General features: G+C 41.5%; 1 protein-coding gene and 1 long non-coding RNA gene across 3 annotated transcripts in view; one reads left to right on the forward strand and one right to left on the reverse strand.

The window, feature by feature from the left end:
• The window catches only part of LOC144509275 (uncharacterized), a 217,595-nt gene that overhangs the window by 164,697 nt on the left and 31,924 nt on the right, over nucleotides 1-20,974 (forward strand). The window lies entirely within an intron of this gene.
• The window catches only part of LOC144509271 (protein argonaute-3), a 139,987-nt gene that overhangs the window by 82,917 nt on the left and 36,096 nt on the right, over nucleotides 1-20,974 (reverse strand). The window contains exon 2 of one of the 2 annotated variants that reach the window (XM_078237890.1): nucleotides 2,660-2,790. In XM_078237890.1, the coding sequence (XP_078094016.1) occupies nucleotides 2,660-2,664 (5 nt within the window). In that variant the 5' untranslated portion in view covers nucleotides 2,665-2,790. Of the gene's footprint in view, nucleotides 1-2,618; nucleotides 2,791-20,974 lie in introns of both variants that reach the window. The other variant, XM_078237889.1, reaches the window with a different exon arrangement.

Genomic DNA, 20,974 nt, shown 5'->3' on the forward strand with positions numbered 1-20,974 from the left:
AACCTAGTTTTAGGATCCACGTGACTGTTATATAATTGTTCAGATGGATGGAAATGTCATTTGGGATTCCCAGAGATTAATGTCACGCCACTCTCAGCTATCCATTTGCCTCTAAATTGCACGTGTTTTTACATGAATTTAATTATCTAAGAAGCGATTTATAGTGTATTGAATTATGAAATAGTATTGTTACAGACAGGAAGGGGTTTAATTTAAAACAGACCTCATTTCTCCCTTCACCACCTGTCTGTAAACAGAAAAGATTTTCAATTTTTGATTCCCCCCTTCATAAGTGGCGGAATAATTTCCCCAACCCCTCAGTTTGAAGTATCTAATCCTCTATTAATAATGCACAGCAAACTTGGGATAGGGCAAAATCAGAGGGTTAGTTTATTTTACACACACTCAAATGCGGAGAGGGGGTATTACTACCTAACCCCTGGTACATTCACACAATAAAAGAGGGAAAAGGGAAAGAAAAAGGTAGAGGACAAAAGACCACAGACAAAATAAAAATAATTAGTTTCACGTGAGTCTAGAATCAAAAGTCCAATGGTGCATCCCTTCAGAGAGGCTAACTGATCTGGGGTAATCCACTTTTCCAGTAGCGGTGACTTGCACGATGGGAGAAGTACCTCGAGATTAATTAGTCTTGCAGCAGGCACTAGAAGAGAAGTTCAGACTTTCCAGCAGAAACAGTATAGATGAGGGTCAGGCAATTTAAACCCAGACAGAGCTCTAGTTCTAGTGCTCTTTTGTTGATGGAAGATGACAGACTGCCTCCTTCAGCCTCACAAGACAATATTACAGGTTATAGCAGCTTGGGGTGAGGTTCATGTGACATAGGTCTGACTTCTTCCTCTTGTTTTGGACAAAGGGTGTATATTCCAGATCCGGATTCTTGAGATGGTTAATGTTTCATCCATTTATAAGTTTACCAGAAGTTACAAAGTCCTTTGTCCTCGGAGATGGATCATCTCCATTGGCCAGAGCCTGCCTTAGAAATGTAAAGGGGTTTTGTGGGTCTTCCTTAGTTACCGGGGATAATAGCATACCATAGAGGTAATAAGGCTTCAGTCAATGTAAAGCTTTTGTCCATTATATATTTAATATAGATATAATTTTATAAAGTAGCTAGGATGATATATATTTTTTCTTTCATGTCTTCTTGGGATGACAGTATTACTAACAGCATACTGAAAAACAGACTTGGAAAAAGACTGTTCCAGTGCCATTAAAACAGTTTTTTAAAAAAAATCTAAGAACTTTCCAGAGTTGTGACCTTAATTCTCCAAGTTTTCTTCTCCAAACCAAATAAAAATCTAATTTCCAATTCCAGTGTAGCCAATTTAAATTGGTGCATGCCAAGACAGTAGGTGGAATCGCAACTGAAATATCTAATCACACAGCGAAGTTTATGAATGCTGGCTGCTTTCAAGTCAAATTAAATCATATTCCTTCAATAATAAAACATGCCATTGAGTGTTTTTATAATGGCTGAAATGATGTAACAGCTTAATGTACTAGTTATGTTATAGAAGAGGAAGCAATATTTTGGACATGCTCTGAAACTTGTCTCCGCAAAGATTTTATAAATCATTTTGTAACATGGACCTTTTGGAATAGTTGGAGGTTGCAGCAGAATGGTTATTACCATTTAAATCCCAGTGATGGTGCAGTAGATTTGGGTAGTCTAGTAAAATACATTAGATTGGTAGGACATAAGTTTACAGATTTGATTTGCTTACATGGTCACTTTTATCTTTGCGTTTGGGAAGTGCCAAGACTAAGAATTGCTTTACTAGTGGGACAGACAGAAAATCAAACCACACCATTCGGCCAAATATTGTTCAGAAGCAGCTAGAGGTGGTGACAGGGTTGGAAATATATTGCCTGCCCACTACACTAATGAACAATTGGTTATACTCAAATGTGAAGGAGAGATGGAACAGGACACCTTCAAGTAATGAGAGTTTGAAGACATGGTGATTCGCTATTTTAAGGTATTGTGAAACAACCATATCAGAAAATAAACAAGCCAAAGATGTGCAGGTTAGGTGGATTGGCTATGCTAAATTGGCCCTTAGTGTTCAAGGATGTGTACGTTAGGTGGATTAGCGATGGTAAATATGTGGGGTTACCGGGGGAGGGGGGTGCAGGCTCAAAGGGCTAAATGGCCTTCTTCTGCACTGGCGGGGTTCTATGGTTAAGTCAAAAAATTTTTTACTGTTTTGCTAGGCTAAGAAATGAACAAATATTCGAAGTCAGAAAGCAACATTTGCTGACCTTCTAAAATGTATCCAGACTTTCCCTGGTCTTCTCATAAGCCAATACCAGTTATGTTATGAGTCTCTGCATTTGTATATTGAAAGTGACTTATTACTCCTCTCATTGCTCAGTTAAATATTATTTAAATGCCAATGGTTATGGTACACTTTAATCTCTGTTCTTTGAAGACAACTCAGCAGTCAAAATTATCCAACAATGCACTTCACACAACGTGCTGCTAAACAACATAATCAGTTTGTTTGATACTCCCAGTAAGAAAGAAGTGGACATACAAGTAACTAATGCTCCTGATTTTCCACCTCAAGTGTTATCCCCTTCTCTATACGCACCTGTTTACCCTGCGAGGACATTTATCTGGTTTAATATCTACCTCATAGAGGTAGACGTCAATCTTTGGGATATCTACTTGGAAGCAGTTGGCCAGCAGTTTAATCGGTTTTCCCATGGTACCACATCCTGGACGCCTTGGCACCGTGAAGAGGGGCTGAGCCCCAACAGCTCCTGTAAGAAGAAGAAAAAAAACTCGGTGAAATTAGTTGAAGAAGCTATACACAGTTTGTTTTATTTTTTTTTAAAAACACCCCCTGTTTTTTTTGTCTCAATTATGAATGAACTGTGACCGAACACAATCTGTTCCCAGCCCTGTGGCAAAATACCATTCCATACCCCAAAACGAAAAGGGAAGCGTTTGTTCTCTAAATCAGCTCCTCCCTAAAATGACTGACCTTGACAACACCAAGAACTCAGCAACATCTTATCGGGTATTAAGTCAATCTGCACTTGATGTTGGCATATACAGCATTGCAATGCCACAGGAAAGCTCAAGATTTTAACATCTATACGTACCATAGACCTGAAATATTTAGCATTGTGGTTGGAAGCTTTTCCTTAGGTTGGGGATGAGGTTGCTTAACAGAAAAACAAAATTTAATCCTTCAACTTTATACAATTAAAACTTTAGTTTCACCCATCTGAAGCTGTGTCTTAGGCCATCATAAATTTCTTTGAAATTTGTTCCTTTTTTAGAACAGTTATGTTGATCTAATTTGAATAAATTTCATCCATATACAGATATTATGACAAAAACTACTAACAAACAAGGAAATGCAAATATACAGAAAAAAGTAGCTACAAATTGACATGTATTCAATAAACATTGTCAAGCTATGTCCTGTCCACAAAAAGGAGGAAAACCTAATCTGGTCAAATACTGCCCTAGTCTATTCTCAGTCATCAAAATGATGGAAGGAACTGTTGACAGTGGTATCAAGCAGCACCTACACACCACTAACCTGCTTGCTGATGTTCAGTTTGGGTTCTGCCAGGACCACTTGGCTCCAAATCACATTACAGCCTTGGCAGCTGGTGGAATTCAAATTCAATTAATTAATAAGTCTGGAATTGAAATGGTAGTCTCAGAAATGGTGACCATGAAATTACTGGATTATTTTAAAAACCCCATCTGGTTCACAAATGTCCTTTAGGGAAGGAAATCTGCTTTTCTTCCCTAGTCTGACCTACATGTGACTGTATGGTCACAGCAACGAAGTTAACTCTTAACTGCCTGTTGAGATGGCCTAGCAAGCCACTCAACTGTATCAAATTGCTATAAGAATCAAAAAAGATAAAACTGGACAGACCCCCTGCCGTTGACCTGGGCACCAGAAATGAAAAAGGCACATCCTGCCCAGTCAACACTACAAAGTCCTCTTCATTAACATCTGAAGAATTGTACCAAAACTGGGTGTGTAGACTAGTTAATCAAGAGCCTGACATAGTCATACTCACCAAATCATAACTTACAGCCAATGGAAGACTTCAATGGAAGGACTGATCCACCAGAAGTGGTAGCACAATGGCATTAAAAAAAAAATCAGGAGGGAGTGTGGTTTCGGGAGCCCCCAGCATTGATTTTGGACCCCACAAAGTCTCATGACATCAGGTGAAATAGGGGCAAGGAAGCCTCCTCTCCTTCAGCTGATGAATCAGTGCCCCTCTCGGTCAAATACCACTTGAAAGAAGCACTGAGGGTAGGCAGCATGGGCACAAAATGTGTCTTGACTGGGGGGACTTCAATGGCAATCTCCAAGCGTGGCTCACTAGCACCACTACCAGCTGAACTAATTAAGTCCTGAAAGACATAACTGCCAGACTGGGCCTGAAGCAGGTGGTGAGCAAACCAACATAAGTGAAGAACTTGCCCAACGTACTAGCCTTGCGCCTAACCAAGTTGTTCCAATATGGCTCCAATACTGGCATCTACCTTGCAATGTGGAAAATTGCCCAGGTATGTATTGCCCACAAAATGTAGAAGAAATCCTACCCAGTCAATTACCGCCCCATCAGTCTATTCTCAATCACTATCAGGTGGAAAAGATCATTGACGGAACCATCAAGTAGTACTGACATGGCAATATCCTGCTAAGTGATGCTCAGCTGGGTTCTGCCATAAACCTTTGATCCCAGACTTCAGAACCGTCCTTGTCCAAACATGGACAAAAGATCTGAATTCCAGGAGTGTAGTGAGAGTGACTGCCTTCGACATCAAAGAGCCCCAGCAAATTTGAAGTAACTGAAAATTAAGGGTAAAAGTCTCAATTGGCTGTTGTTGAAGGCCAATTATAGCAAGCCCAGGATATTACTGCAAGTGTTTCTCAGCATAGTGCCCTGAACCCAACCATCTTCAACTGCTTTGTGGGTGTTTGCTAATGATTGCAGAGTTTTCAGTACCATTCACTACTCCTCCATTGCTGAAGCTGTAATACCCACATGCAGCAAGACCTGAACAACATTCAGGCTTGGGTTAATAAGTAGTAGTAACACTTGCACTGCACAAGTGCAAGGCAATAACCACCTCCAACAAATGAGAATCTAACCATCTCCTTTGACATTCAACAACATTACTTGGACTGATCCCCACCAACAACATCCCCCACCTGCACAGAGGGGGTTACCATTGACCAGAAATGGTAGAGGAACCAGTCATATAAATCCTACGGTGGCAAGAGCAGACCAAGGTTAGAAATTATGCAGCAAGTAACTCATCTCCTGATTTCACCGTCTACAAAGCACAAGTCAGAAGCACGATGGAATAATCTCCACTTGCCTGGGTGAGCGCAGATCCGACATTCAAGCTGCTCAACACTATTCAGGACAAAGCTGCCCACCTGATTGGCATCTCATCCCCACTTTAAACATTCAATCCCTCCACCATGACAGCAATGCGTACCATCTAAAAGTTGAATGGAAGCAACTCGCTTAGTCTCCTTCTCCAACACCTCTCAACAGGTATAGAATAACATCACACCAGATGCATGGAAACATCACTGCCTGGAAACGTCACTGCCTGCAGATTTCTTTCCAAGTCTCACACCATCCTGGCTTGGAACTGTATCACTGTTCATTCACTGTCACTGGATCAAAATCCTGGAACTCCTTCCCCAACAGCATGGCTGGGAGTACCAATACATCATAGGCTGCAACAATTCAAGGCATTGGCTCACCATCACCTTCTCAAGGGCAATTCGGGATAAATAACAAATGTCAGCCTTGCCAGTGATGCTCCCTTCCCAGGGAATGAAAATACCACAAACTTCCAAGTATAAATATATCAATTCAGTATGACAGCAATAAAAGACAAAACTAGTTAGTGTTGACTTCCTTTATACTAGCAATTTATATGTCATTTATTTATTGATTGTAATTACAATGGCAAATGAGTGCAAAAGTACAAAGGAAATAAAAAGGTTGATGTGAGAAAGCGTATTTAGTTGAGAAAGTAATCTAAGATTAAATAAGAAAGCATTGTAAGTATTCTGTATGTTCATCAACAACACTGTTCCAACTAAAACTAGATAGGAATTTTAGAATTGATATTGTACACGTCTGTGTTTACAGCATGCTTTTTGGGGAAGAAGCAAAAACAGCATGGCTCATACAGTGAACATTCTGTCTTATGAAATATTAACAAATTCTGCTGGTGACATAGATCCTTGAAGATAGTTTTTTCCCCTCTACATTTGCACACGCAACTGACTCCAAAATTGGGGGAGTTGGCTCTCCTACTCTGGGATGGAAGGGGAACCTGACATTGAAGCATTCAGGTGATATTCCTTTACTTTTTAGCACCAAACATGTGGAGATCAAGGAACAAGGCATTATTCAAGCTGAGGAATTGCACAGGTGATGAGATAAGAAAAGAGCAGAATGTGCAATGTACAGAATAAAAATGAGATTGCAATTAAATTGTGAGCTTTTGGGTTCAAATGTCACCAGGAAGAAAAAGCGAATGAAAGTTAAATGTTAGCTTCCAGAATGCTAATTCTGTTTAAGTGTCCATCTGTTTATTAATGGAAGCATACAAAGCTACATAGAGACTTGTTTTGCGTTGGAGGGCGGGGGATGGAACAGAAATTAACCTCAACAATGTGCAAAGAACGGATTAAAAGTCACTACAGATTGTTTGACAACTACACTTGTTTAAAAAAAATAAAAACAGGAAGGTGAAAATTACTGTGACACCAAGATTGCTAATAGGAAATTACAGCACATTTATTTCAGACGAGAGGCTCAAGTACAGTGCAAGCTATACTGCATTTAATCACCACACCCCTTTCCCCAAGTGCCCTGATCCCATCACATAGTTGTATTGCTGATCTCAATAAATGAGCAACTCTTAATTTCCATTAGAAAGGCACACGCTATAGGAAACACCCTACCACCCACAGGATACGTCAATGATCTGGATGATTGCGTCCTCACACAAGATTTACCTCCTCAGTCGGAAGGGAAAGACCAACTATTTTAAAATGTTGCAAAAGCTAACATAACTGTTGATTTGTTGGAGGCAAAAACCAGACAGTTCCAAACTTGATTTTTCTTAAAGTTCAAATGCAAAACTATTTCTGGATTTAACATTGCCTGTTCTATTTGAATACTCCTACCCACCCACCCATGAAGTGACGCAGTCCATATCACCGCCCACAGAACACCACTCATTCATTCAGAACTTGAAATGTCAAATAATGGAGAGGATTATTCATCTGGCAAACTTCAGAATTCACCCCCACAAAAAAAAGAGTACTAAAAGCATAAAGCATCCAATGCAAGTTCAGAAACTCACTAAAGCTTTAGCCCACACAACTTACCTTGGAAAATAAAAGAAATCCTGAACTCGGCCAGCAGTGGCCCCTTTTCCCCATCAAAATATCTTAATGCATATTTCAGAAATTAAACAGAAAACCTGAACCAATTCTTGTCACAAAGGATGCTGCAATCATTACAAACAATCACAATGAATTTTACAGCACAGAAATAGGTTATTCAGTGCAACAGGGCGATGCTGGTGTTTAGGCTGCACACAAGCCTCTTTGTTCCTTATTTCAATTCTGCCCCTTAAGATATCCATCAATTCCTTTACCCATATATTCATCTAGTTTCCTCTTAAATGTATCTATTCACTTCAACTACTCCATCTGATATAGAGTTCCATATTCTCACCACAACGGAACTAATGAAATTTCTTCTTCTTTAGTTTATGACAGTGACCATCTTATATTGGTGACCCTAGTTTTGCACTCCCTCAAGTAAAAAAATCAATTTTATGTAATCCTATCAAAAGCCCTCAATTTTCAAGACCTCCACCAGGACAAGGGCTGCTGGCTCATGGGGACACCACCAAGTTCCCCTCCATGCCATACACCATCCTGACTTGGAATTATTTCACCATTGCCCGGTGGATCCAGAACTGGCTTGCCCAAAGGAGGCAGAGAGTGGGTATAGATGGGTCTTTTTTTAAATGGAGGTCGGTCACCAGTGGTGTGCTCCAGGGATCTGTTCTGGGACCCTTACTGTTTGTCATTTTCATAAATGACCTGGATGAGGAAGCGGAGGGATGGGTTGGTAAGTTTGCCGATGACACGATGGTTGGTGGGGTTGTGGATAGTCTGGAGGGATGTCAGAAGTTACAGAGGGACATAGATAGGGTGCAAGACTGGGCGGACAAGTGGCAGATGGACTTCAACCCAGATAAATGCGTCGTGGTCCATTTTGGTAGGTCAAATGGGATGAAGGAGTGCAATATAAAGGGAAAGACTCTTAGTACTGTAGAGGATCAGAAGGACCTTGGGGTCCGGGTCCATAGGACTCTGAAATCGGCCCCGCAGGTGGAGGAGGTGGTTAAGAAGGCATATGGTGTGCTGGCCTTTATCAATCGAGGGATTGGGTTTAGGAGTCCGGGGATAATGATGCAGCTATATAAGACCCTCGTCAGACCCTACTTGGAGTACTGTGCTCAGTTCTGGTCGCCTCACTATAGGAAGGATGTGGAAAAGGTTGAAAGGGTGCAGAGGAGATTCACAAGGATGTTGCCTGGATTGAGTGGCATGCCTTATGAGGTTAGGCTGAGGGAGCTTGGTCTTTTCTCCTTGGAGAGACGAAGGATGAGAGGAGACCTAATAGAGGTGTATAAGATGTTGAGAGGCATAGATCGGGTGGACTCTCAGAGGCTTTGTCCCAGGGTGGAAATGTCTGCTACGAGAGGACACAGGTTTAAGGTGCTGGGGGGTAGGTACAGGGGAGATGTTAGGGGTAAGTTTTTCACACAGAGGGTGGTGGGCGAGTGGAATCGGCTGCCATCAGTGGTGGTGGAGGCGAACTCAATAGGGTCTTTTAAGAGACTCCTGGATGAGTACATGGAGCGTAATAGGATGGAGGGTTATAGGTAGGTCTAGAAGGTAGGGGTGTGTTCGGCAAAGGGCCTGTTTGTGCTGTAGTTTTTCTATGTTTCTATTCCTTCACTGTGACTGGATCAAAATCCTGAAACCCCCCCCTTCCCAATAGTGAACCTACACCAGAAAGACTGTAATGGTTCAGGGACAATTTGGGATGGACAACAAATTCTGGCCTTGCCAGTGACACACACATCCCATTAAATTATTTTTAAAAGCCTTCTCTCAATCTTCTCCTGCCTGGAGAAGAGAACCTTAGCCAGTTCAGTCTTTCTTGATAGATCCAAGGAGAACTAAAAAGTTTTATAAAAAGTTCTGCTTAAGCAAGGAACCAACCACCATTTATCATTCTCTCAGAGAATTGAATAAATAAAATATACTAGGTACGATTTGGTCACATACTTGAAGTATCAGGGTTACATTATGTGCCTCAGAGCCACAACAAGCATGTACAAAAACAGTTATTTTTGTGAAATTTGAAATTATGTGGGGGAAATAGAGGAACTGAAAAATAGACATTTGAAAATGAACCAAGTGGACGCACAAGACAACCCCACTGAGTATAGGTGCATGTTTACACCTATACTCAGCATACAAATCAACCCCCTTTTCTTCCACAAAATGCTATACTTGCATTAGGAGCTGATCTCAATTAGTCACCCCAGAAATGCATGTTTCACTCACTTTATAAGTTAGCTCACTGGATCAAACACATGGTACAGGCCATATTTCCAAGATGACGCACAAGAACTTAACACATGCCCACACAGAACAGAGCATCTGTGACGAACAACAAACAGGAGTGGATCCTCCGGCAAAGGGAATGAATTAAGAAGCTGGTTTCAAGCTAAAAGTTGCACCATTTGTTAATTCGTCAAATAACTGTACTGAAGCGAAGAATTTGGTGTTAGTGAAAAGCTGGTGCAAGAATGGAAGGTGCCCAAGCCAAGTGCGCTATGAGTAGGGAGTCCAGCAATGCATATATCCACACTTAAGCAGGCCAGATCAAATCCAAGTCCAGCAAAGATTTAAGAGCATCAGCTAGTTGGTGCAGCTGCTTTATGGAACATAAATGTCTACGGTTTTAGCAGAGGAAGGAGATGATTTGTAGTAGAGGGGTGATTCTGAAAACAAAAGCACCAAATGTTGTGTCAAGAGAGTAAAGTAAGGTCTTTACTCTCTTGACAGAGTCTTTACTTTAATGTTAGAAGTGTAATAGATAAGAGTTAAGGGCATGGACTGACACATGGAAGTGCGATATTGTTGCCATCAGAAAGACATGGTTGAGGGAAGAGCAGAACTGGCAATTTAACATCCCGGGGTATCTTTAGGCGAGACAGTGGAGGGTGTAAAAAAGGAAGTGGCATAAGGAGTCAATCACTCCAATAAGGAAGAGATATCATAAAAGGGTCTTCAAACTAGGCTTTGTGGGTAGAACTTAAGAATATAAGAGGGAGCAGCTACATTCCTGGGGGAGTGTATTATAGGCTCCCAAAGATGCAGTTGGGAAATAGAGGAACAGATATGTAGACAATTCACTGAGATGTGTAAGAATAACAATCGGGTAATTATACTAGAGGATTTCAGCTTCCCCAACATAAATTGGAATAGTCATAATGTAAAGGGTTTAGAGGGGGCGGATTTCTTGAAATGTATTCAGAGGAGATTTTCGTATCATTATGGAGAAGGCCAATAAGGGATGGAGCTGTGCTGGATCTTCTTCTGGGGAACAGAGCTGGACAAGTGTTCAATGTGGCAGTGGGGGAGCATTTTAATAATAATAACCACAACATGGTACAGTTCAAGTTTGTCATGGACAAGGAGAAAGGTGGCCTGCAAAAGATGACTTTGGTTTGGGGGGAGGTCAGATTTTATTAAAATAAGGTAGGGTCTGGCCAAAGTTGACTGGGAACAGCTCCTTGCAGGGAAATCTACTACAGAGCAGTGAGGAGCATTCAAAAAGGAAATGGGGAGAGTACAGGTCCAACATGTCCCCTGTAGGGGGAAAATGTAGAAGCAATAAGTTCAGGGAACTCTGGATATCTAGGACAATACAGGACTGGATGAGGAAGAGGAGAATGGCTTTTAGAAAGTCCAAAGGGAACAATTCAGCTGTGGCCTTAGAGGAATATAGGAACTGCAAGAGGGAACTTAAGAAAGCAATTAGAAGAGCAAAGAGGGGGCATGAAAAAGGACTTATGAATAAGATTAGGGAAAATCCTAAAATATTCTATAAATACATTAAGGGGAAGAGATTAACCAGGGAAGGATAGGGCTCATTAGAAACTAAGGGGCAATGTGTGTGGGTGTAGCCATAGGACATTGGCAGGGTGTTAAATGAATACTTCTCACCGGTCTTCACTCAGGAGGAGGAAGACATAATCCAGGAAAAGGGACTGGGAGGACCTTGAGCAGTTTGACATAGGAAGTGAGGTGGTATTGGATGCTTTGATGGGCTTAAAAATGGACAAAGTCCCAGGCCTGGATGAATTGCATTCCAGGCTGCTGTAGGAGGTGAGGCAGGAAATTACAGAGGCTCTGACACAAATTTTTAATTCCTCTCTGGCCACAAGGGAAGTACAGTAAGAATTTTAACAACACCAGGTTAAAGTCCAACAGGTTTATTTGGTAGCAAATGCCATTTGGTAGCAAATGCCATATGCTACCAAATAAACCTGTTAGACTTTAACCTGGTGTTGTTAAAACTCTTACTGTGTTTACCCCAGTCCAACGCCAGCATCTCCACATCACAGGGGAAGTGCCAGAGGACTGGAGGACAGCGAATGTGGTTCCACTTTTCAAGAAAGGTGGTAGGGGGTTAGTTTTAGGGTGAGGGGCAGGAGATTCAAAGGGGATTTGAGAAAAAGAGATCACTCAGAGGGTGGTGAGAATCTGGAATGCACTGCCTGGGAAGATAATGGAGGCCGGAAACCTTACAACCTTTAAAAAGATATTTGGATATGCACTTGAAATATCATAACATTCAAGGAAATAGGACAAGTGCTGGAAAGTGGGATTAGCATGACTTTAGTATAGTTGTCAGTGCAGACTCGATGGGCCTTTGGAGCAAATTTAGTCAGAGCCATAGGGTCATATAGCACAGCAAAGTGGGATCCTCATGATAATGCCATAACTAAAATGACTTAAAATGAACTCTATGAATTTGATGGTTTTGTAAATGTTTTGATTGTGGTTAAAGTTATCCTTGTAGAATTAATTGATTCATTAAATAAAATGCATCATAATGATTTAATTCAGGGCACTTTTCGCATTTTAAAATGACAACCAGTAGTTCATATTTTATAATGGGCACATAAATCGACCCCCATTTATGGAGGGATTTTCAGGGTTCAAAGGTTACTTGTATAGCAACATAAAAACTAGAAGCAGGAGTAGCCATTCGGTCCTTCCAGCCAGCTCCGCCGTTCATTTTGATCATGGCTGATCGTCGAATTCAATATCCTGGTCCCCACTTCCCCTCATATCCCTTGATCCCTTTAGCCCCTAGAGCTATATCTAATTTCTTCTTGAAATCAGACAACATTTTGGCCTCAACTACATTCTGTGGTAGTGAATTCCACACATTCACCACGTCTGGGTGAAGAAATTTCTCCTCACCTCCGTTCTAAAACGTTTATCTCCTTATCCTCAAACTATGACCCCTAGTTCTGGACTCCACCACATTTAGGAACATTCTTTCGGAATTAACCCTGTTAGAATTTAATAAGTTTCTATCAGATTCCCCCCTCACTCTTCTAAACTGCAGTGAATATAATCCTAACTGACTTAGTCTCTTCTCATATGACAGACCTGCCATCCCAGGAATCAGTCTGGTAAACCTTCGCTGTACTCCCTCTGTAGCAAGGACATCCTTCGTTGGATAAGGACACCAAAATTGCACACAATACTCCAGGTGTGGCCTCACCAAAACCCTAGATATACAATTGCAGCAAAGCATCTCAATTTCTATACTCAAATCCTCTCGCTATGAAGGCCAACATACAATTTTCCTTCTTTACTGCCTGCTGTACTTGCATGCTTACTTTCAGCAACTGACGCACGAGGACACCAAGGTTTACTGAGTATCCACCTCTCTCAATTTACACCCATTCAAGTAATAATCTATCTTCCTATATTGCTAACAAAGTGGATAACCTCACATTTATCCACATTAGACTGCATCTGCTATGCATATGCCCCCACACACAGCCTGTCTAAATCACACTGAAGCATTTCTGCATCTTCCTCATAGCTCACCCTCCCACCCAACTTTGTATCATCTGCTAATTTGGAGATAATACATTCAAGTTCCCTCTTCCAAATCATTAATATACAAGATAAGCAGTTGGGGTCCGAGCACAGATCTCTGCAAAACCCCAATAGTCACTGACTGCCAATCAGAAAAAGACCCATTTATGCCAACTCTTTGTTTCTTATCTGCTAACCAGCTTTCTATCCATCTCAAGACATTACCTGCAATCCCATGTGCTTTAACTTTACAAAGTAGTCTGTTATGTAAGACCATGGCGAAAGTCTTCTGAAAGTCTAAATAAACCACATCCACTGGTTCTCCTCAGTTAACTCTACCAGTTACATCCTCAAAGAATTCCAATAGATTCGTCAAGCGTGATTTCCCTTTTGTAAATCCATGCTGACTTTGGCCGATTATACCACTGCCTTCCAAATGCTGAGTGATGAAATCCTTGATAATGGACTCTAGCAACTTCCACAGTACTGATGTTAGGCTCACTGGTCCTGTTTTCTCTGTACTCCCTTTTTGAATAGCAGGTTTACATTAGCTACCCTCCAATCTGTAGGAACCAGTCCAGACTCGAAAGAATTTTGGAAAATAGCCACCAATGGATCTACTATTACCAGGACCATTTCCTTAAGTACTCTGGGATGAAGATCATCAGGACCTGGGGATTTATCCACCTTCAATCCCATCAATCTCCCCAAAACCAATTCTCTACTAATGCTGGTTTCCTTCAGCTCCTCAGTAAAACTTGTGAACAAACTCACTAAAAACATGTGATATTAATGCTAAAAGCTATATTCGACAATTAAACTGAAATTTGAAAAGCCATTCTCTTAGGAATACTGAGATGTGACAATTTTAGTATAAATGTTACAAAATCTCACTGCGAGCATTCACGTTTCAGCTTGTTGCAAACATCTTCGTACTTGGACACAATGCAGTGTTTACCTACAAGGTGGTGGGTGGGAGTGAAATACTTCTCTCAATTAGTTTGACCTCTAAACATCAGCAGATATTACTTCGAAACCTTGAAATCCTGAACAACCTATCGAGAAGTCAACTTGCTCCATTTAAATTGTTGTTATAGAAGTCAAAGGTTTCAATTTAAGATTATTTCAAATTTAAAGTAATAATTCTAAATCAACATGCATTTTCAAAGGCAAGTCATGCCTAACAAATTTTCTGAAACTCATTGAACTATGGCAACATCTTGGATCATGACATTTGTCTTTCAAGGTGCTGCCATACTGTCAACTATCAGTATTGACAATGTGACACTAGAGGTTTTTAAAATTCTTTCATGGGATGAGGGCATTGCTGGCAAGGTCAGCATTTGTTGCTCATCCCCAGTTGCCTTTAAACCAAGTGGCTTGCTAAGCACCTCATAATGCAATTAAGAGTCAACCATATTAATGTAGGTTCAGAGTCACTTGTAGGCCAGACTGGGTAAAAATCATAGAATCTACAGTGCAGGAGGTGGCCATTTGACCCATCGAGTCACCCAGGTCCTGTCCTATACCCATAACCGCACATTTATCCTCCTAATCCCCCTGACATTAAGGGACAATCAGGGGGATTTTTTGGACTGTGGGAAGAAACTCCGGAGCACCTGGAGGAAACCCACGCAGGCACGGGGAGAATGTGCAAACTCCACACAGACAGTCACCCGAAGCCGAAATTGAACCTGGGTCCCTGGTGCTGTGAGGCTAACCATTGTGCCACCATACCGCCCCATGACATTCCTGCCGTGGTGGAATTAAGTTAAATCCATGTATTAGCCTGGGTCTCTGGATTACTAGTTCAGTATCACCACCATTTCCCACTAATAGATAACTATATATCACAAATCTAGACTCCACAATCACCAATAATCTGTTCCTGGATGTTGAAATCAACAGAAGCACTGCAAAATCTACAGCTATCATATCCAAGCCAGGTGAGAGAGTGGAACAACAGCAGCTTGACTGAGAACATGAAACTGCGAGTCTACCAAGTCCTTGTCCTCAGCGCACTCCTCGACAGTGGTGTTACCTGGACAAAACATGGATGCAGGAGAAAAGGTTGAACAGGTTCCATCTTCAATGCCTCTGATGTACCCTCAGCATCTCTTGACAGAACATGGTCACCAACTCAAAGGTCAACAACATGTTAAATCTATCAGCATACACTCATTGCTGAGCACAAGGATATCTGCCCTGACTTGACCATATTCATTGGATGGATGATGGCCATATACCCAAAGACCTACTGCATGAATTAGCCACTGGGTCACACCCTCCCATATTTCCATTTCTTAGCATCTGCAAACCTGATATGAAGATGGTGGACACTGATACAGATAACTGGGAGAAGTTGCTGATGGCCATGGCTGGAGGCTGACCGCTCAAAAGGGTTTTGGAAGAGGCAAGAAACAACAAAAAAGCTTGCCGAGAAGGGGGCCCAAAGAAAACAGAAGCCAGTGAATTGTGCATCCTTTCAGCCCATTATCTTCCTCTGCAGCAAATGCGGGTGAGACTGCCATGCCCAAGTAGGACTGCCGAGCCATACCCGGCAATGCTTAACACAAAGTTGCCCATCATTGCAAAAACCATCACCTTCTGAGATAGAAGACTGGCACCAACAATTTGAAGTGACAAAAATTTCTGGATAGGAATATTAGAGTAGATATACATGCTAACTTTTAGAAGACACTTAATAAGATATCTCACAATAGAGTGATAGAGGTTTACAGCATGGAAACAGGCCCTTCAGCCCAACTTGTCCATGCCGCCCTTTTTTTTTAAACCCCTAAGTGAGTTCCAGTTGCCTCACTTGGCCCATATCCCTCTATACTCATCTTACCCATGTAACTGTCTAAATGATTTTTAAAAGACAAAATTGTACCCGCCTCTGCTACTGCCTCTAAACTCACGCTAAATGAAATCTCTGAAGATAAGAGTTGTTAAATCAGATAAATTAGTTAAATAATAGGGAATAAATAGGAATGTTAAATAAATGGAAGATATCTTATTTCATAGCAGGAACCCCTAGAAAAGCCTTTGGTACTTTTCTAGGATCTACATTTATAAAACTCCTGTATAAAATTGCCATCTGGGTAGATCCCAAAAATTTGCAAATTATGACAAGCCGCAGAGTAAATTGCAATATTCACAAGCAAATGGGATAATTCATAGGGCTCTTGAAGACAGCAACTGTACACCAGAATCACAAATGGAATTTGTTATCAAGTGTAAGGTCGGCTTTCCTGATGACTCAGTGGAAAACAGATCTTGGTTGAGATGATGTAAAGCTATATGGTTCCATCGGAGTATTCAGTATTCAGGAAAAGATGGCACCAGGCACTATAACTGGCCTTGCTATCCAAGGCCTGTTGGTTTTTGAGGGAGATGGTGCAGAGAGATGGAGGGAGGGCGTGTGTAAAACCAGCAAGTTCCCATATTTCATTTTTGATCAATACTTCAATGATGACTCAATGCAACAACATGACAAAACTGTGGTCTAGCCTTGTCCATGAAAAATTACTACTTAGCTAAGTTATTGGACATGTTCATAGCTTCTGAAATCATACCAGGGCATTACCCATTTAAAAAAGTGGATGAGTAGGAATAAGGGAAACATTTCTAAGGGAACATAAATTGTCTTTTAATTTATTCACAACTTTCAGCACTTAACTACAAAAATCAAATGACTGAAGATGAAATCTAATCCTTGCTTTTAAATTTACAACATGGCCCATTATCAATAGCTCACACGCTGGTGAAGCAGAGAGTGTGCGCTGCACTGTTTGAGGTGTCATATTTTGGATCAGCCATTAAACTGAGGCCTTCGGTCCTCTCTGGTGGATATAAAAGATCCCATTGCGCAATTCAAAGAGTGGGGGAATTCTCCTGTGTCCTACCAAATAATTATGCAAGAATTTACATTTAAAATAGATTATCTGGTCACGTATCGCACACCTGGTATTTACAGAATTTTGTTGGCTGCTACATTTCTCTACCTTGCAACAGTGACTGTACTTCAAATGTATTTAATTAGCTGTACAGTCATTCAGAATGCTGAGATTGTGAAAAACACTAAATAAGTGACCCTGCCTTCCTTTAGCCATTGGTCTACTTGTTCAGGTGGTTGCATCAGATTCCATGGCACTTTGCAGAGAGTAGAGTTCTGCTGGTATCTAGTCAATCTTCTTCTCTCAATCAACCTCGGGAAATAAATTATTTGGTTCTTCATGGATTTGCTGCTTATGGGACATTGATGTGTGCCAATGTGTGACTGGATTTATCTGTATATCAGAGAATGCATTTCAAAAGTAAATCATAGGTTGTGAAGTGCTTTGGAATATTCCAAAGATGTGATAAGGCACTGTGTAAATTAAATTTCTTGCTTAATAGGTTCCATCATATTTTACTTTCTATCACTGTCTCCTCTTGTACTTTGTGTAACTGACTCAATTTGATTAACATTTTCTGTTGAACTAAGACTAGAAATTATCCCTCGCACATCTTCCTTAAAACATGACCACTTAATCTTCACATTTTCTGTTCCCTCCTAAAAAAAGTCCATGACGTGTGGAACATTGTCACTTTATACTGGTGTGAAAGACAAAACATTTTCAGTTCAAACATGCATTCAGCATTGCTTTTGTTCTGCTTGTGTTACACAACCGCAGTACCTTAAATTATAGTGATTGCAACGAAAAAGTTGCAGAAATGTACAAAAGCTTAAGGGTTATGAACAGATTCTCATAAGTGAGGCAGTCCTCCTTGGTTTACACAGATAAAAGCAAAATACTGCGGATGCTGGAATCTGAAACAAAATCAGAAAGTGCTAGAAAATCTCAGCAGGTCTGACAGCATCTGCGGCATCCGCTCCGACGAAGGGTCATCTAGACTCGAAACGTTGGCTCTATTCTCTCCCCACATATGCTGTCAGACCAACTGAGATTTTCCAGCACTTTTTGTTTTTGTCTCCCTGGTTTAGATAAAATCTAAAGCACATCAAATAGCAGAAACTGTATGTTTTACAACACTTCTGCCACGAAACATTAAAAATACACTCAAGGACTCAGCCACCCATGTACAAATTCATCAGTTAGGAGTGTAGCTTTAGGCATATTGCTCATTTTGATAAATCCAGTCGTTGATTAATCTGACATCTGTCTGAAGAAAATATTTCCACATTGACAACATTTATAACCATGTATTTAGAAAGGCTTCTGACATCTGGATTGAATTTACAAGTTATTGATCCAGGTTCACAACGTACAAATGTCAGTGGTCCATCAGAGCTGAGGGGAATAAAGTTGGCTAAAAGAAAAAGCCCATGGAAATGCAAAATGAGTTAAACTAGATAATTCTCCTCCTGAGATTCATATCATAATAGAAGCCAATCTCCAGACAATCTGATTCACTCTGAAGACACGGGATAAAGCAAAGCCTGAGCCCCAACAACATTCCAACCGAAGTACTGAAGGCTTGTGCTCCAGAACTAGACACGCTTCGAGCCAAGCAGTACAGCAACAGCACTGCCATCTTCCTGACAATGTACGTCCTTCCCACACAAAGCAGGAGGAAACTAATCCAATTAATTACTACCCCGTCGGTTTACAGTAAAACAGGAGCAAAATAATGGAAGGTATCATTCCCAATGCTATTAAGTGGCACTTACACAGCAACAATCTGCACACTGATGCTCAATTTAAGTTCTGCCAGGGCCACTCAGCTCATCCTCAATTACAGCCTTGGTCCAAACATGGAAAAAAAAGATTTAATTCCAACGTTGAGGCGAGAACGACTGCCCTGACATCCAGGCAGCACTTGACCAAGCATGGCATCAAGGAGCCCTAGTAAAACTGAATTCAATAGCAATTGGTGGGATACTCTCCACAGGCTGAAGTTATAACTAGCACAAATAAAGATGGTTGTGGTTCCAATCACTTCAGCCCCAGATCATCAGTCTAGGAGTTCCTAGGTTAGAACCCGAGGCCCAATTATCTTCAACTGCTTTAACCACGGCTTTCCCTCTAACACAAGTTCAGAAGTGGCGATGTTTGCTGACAATTGAACAAATGTTCCATTATCAACTCCTCAGAGACTGAAGCAGCCCATGTCCATATGTAGCAAGACTGGAACAATGTTTAGATTTGGGCAGATAAGTGGCAAGTAACATTGGCGCCACAAAAGTTCCAGGTAATGACCATCTTCCCATGACATTACCATTACTGAATCCCCTACGATCAACATTGGGAGGGCTGGGTGGGTGCGTGTTGCATTAATCAGAAAGTGAACTGGACCAGCCATATAAATACTGTGGCTAAAACAGGTCAGAGGCTGGGAATTCTGTGGTGAGTAACTCATCTCTTGACTCCCAAAGCATCTATACCACCTACAAAAACAAAACAGCTTGTGTGATTGGTACTGCATCCACCACCTTAACATCGACTCCCTCAACCACCAGCATACAGTGGAAGCAGTGTGTATCTTCGGCATTACGCACTGCAATAACTAGCAAATATTTCTTCAACAGCACATTCCAAACCCCGGACTTACTCTGTTTCACCTTCTTTCCTGAGCCTTCAACATGTCATTGATGAAGACGAACATCTCGCCAAGGCCATCCCCACACCCCCACTTCTTGCCTTCAAACAACCGCACAACCTCAAACAGACCATTGTCCGCAGCAAACTACCCAGCCTTCAGGAGAACAGTGACCATGACACCACACAACCCAGCCACAGCAACCTCTGCAAGACGTGCCGGATCATCGACACAGATGCCATCATCTCACGTGAGAACACCATCCACCAGGTACACGGTACATACTCTTGCAACTCGGCCAACGTTGTCTACCTGATACGCTGCAAGAAAGGATGTCCCGAGGCATGGTACATTGGGGAAACTATGCAGACGCTGCGACAACGGATGAATGAACACCGCTCGACAATCACCAGGCAAGACTGTTCTCTTCCTGTTGGGGAGCACTTCAGCGGTCACGGGCATTCGGCCTTTGATATTCGGGTAAGCGTTCTCCAAGGCGGCCTTTGCGACACACGACGGCGCAGAGTCGCTGAGCAGAAACTGATAGCCAAGTTCCGCACACACGAGGACGGCCTCAACCGGGATATTGGGTTCATGGCACACTATTTGTAACCCCCACAGAGTTTCACTGGCTGTCTTGTCTGGAGACAATACACATCTTTTTAGCCTGTCTTGATGCTCTCTCCACTCACATTGTTTTGTTTCTTAAAGACTTGATTAGTTGTAAGTATTCTCATTCCAACCATTATTCATGTAAATTGAGGTTGTGTCTTTATATGCTCTGTTTGTGAACAGAATTCCCACTCACCTGAAGGGGCTTGCAGCTCCGAAAGCTTGTGTGGCTTTTGCTACCAAATAAACCTGTTGGACTTTAACCTGGTGTTGTTAAACTTCTTACTGTGTTCACCTTCTTTCGTCAGGAAAAAGATATAAAAGTCTGAGGTAACATACCAACCGACTTAAGAGCAGCTTCTTCCCTGCTGCCATCAGACTTTTGAGTGGACCTACCTTACATGAAGTTGATCTTTCTCTACACCCTAGTTATGACTGTAACACTACACCTGCACCCTCTCCTTTCCTTCTCCCTTACGTACTCTATGAACCGTATGCTTTGTCTGCATAGCACACAAGAAACAATACTTTTCACTGTATTGTGATTTTAG

The sequence above is a fragment of the Mustelus asterias genome, chromosome 21 (assembly GCF_964213995.1).
Source record: "Mustelus asterias chromosome 21, sMusAst1.hap1.1, whole genome shotgun sequence".
Lineage (NCBI taxonomy): Eukaryota > Metazoa > Chordata > Chondrichthyes > Carcharhiniformes > Triakidae > Mustelus > Mustelus asterias.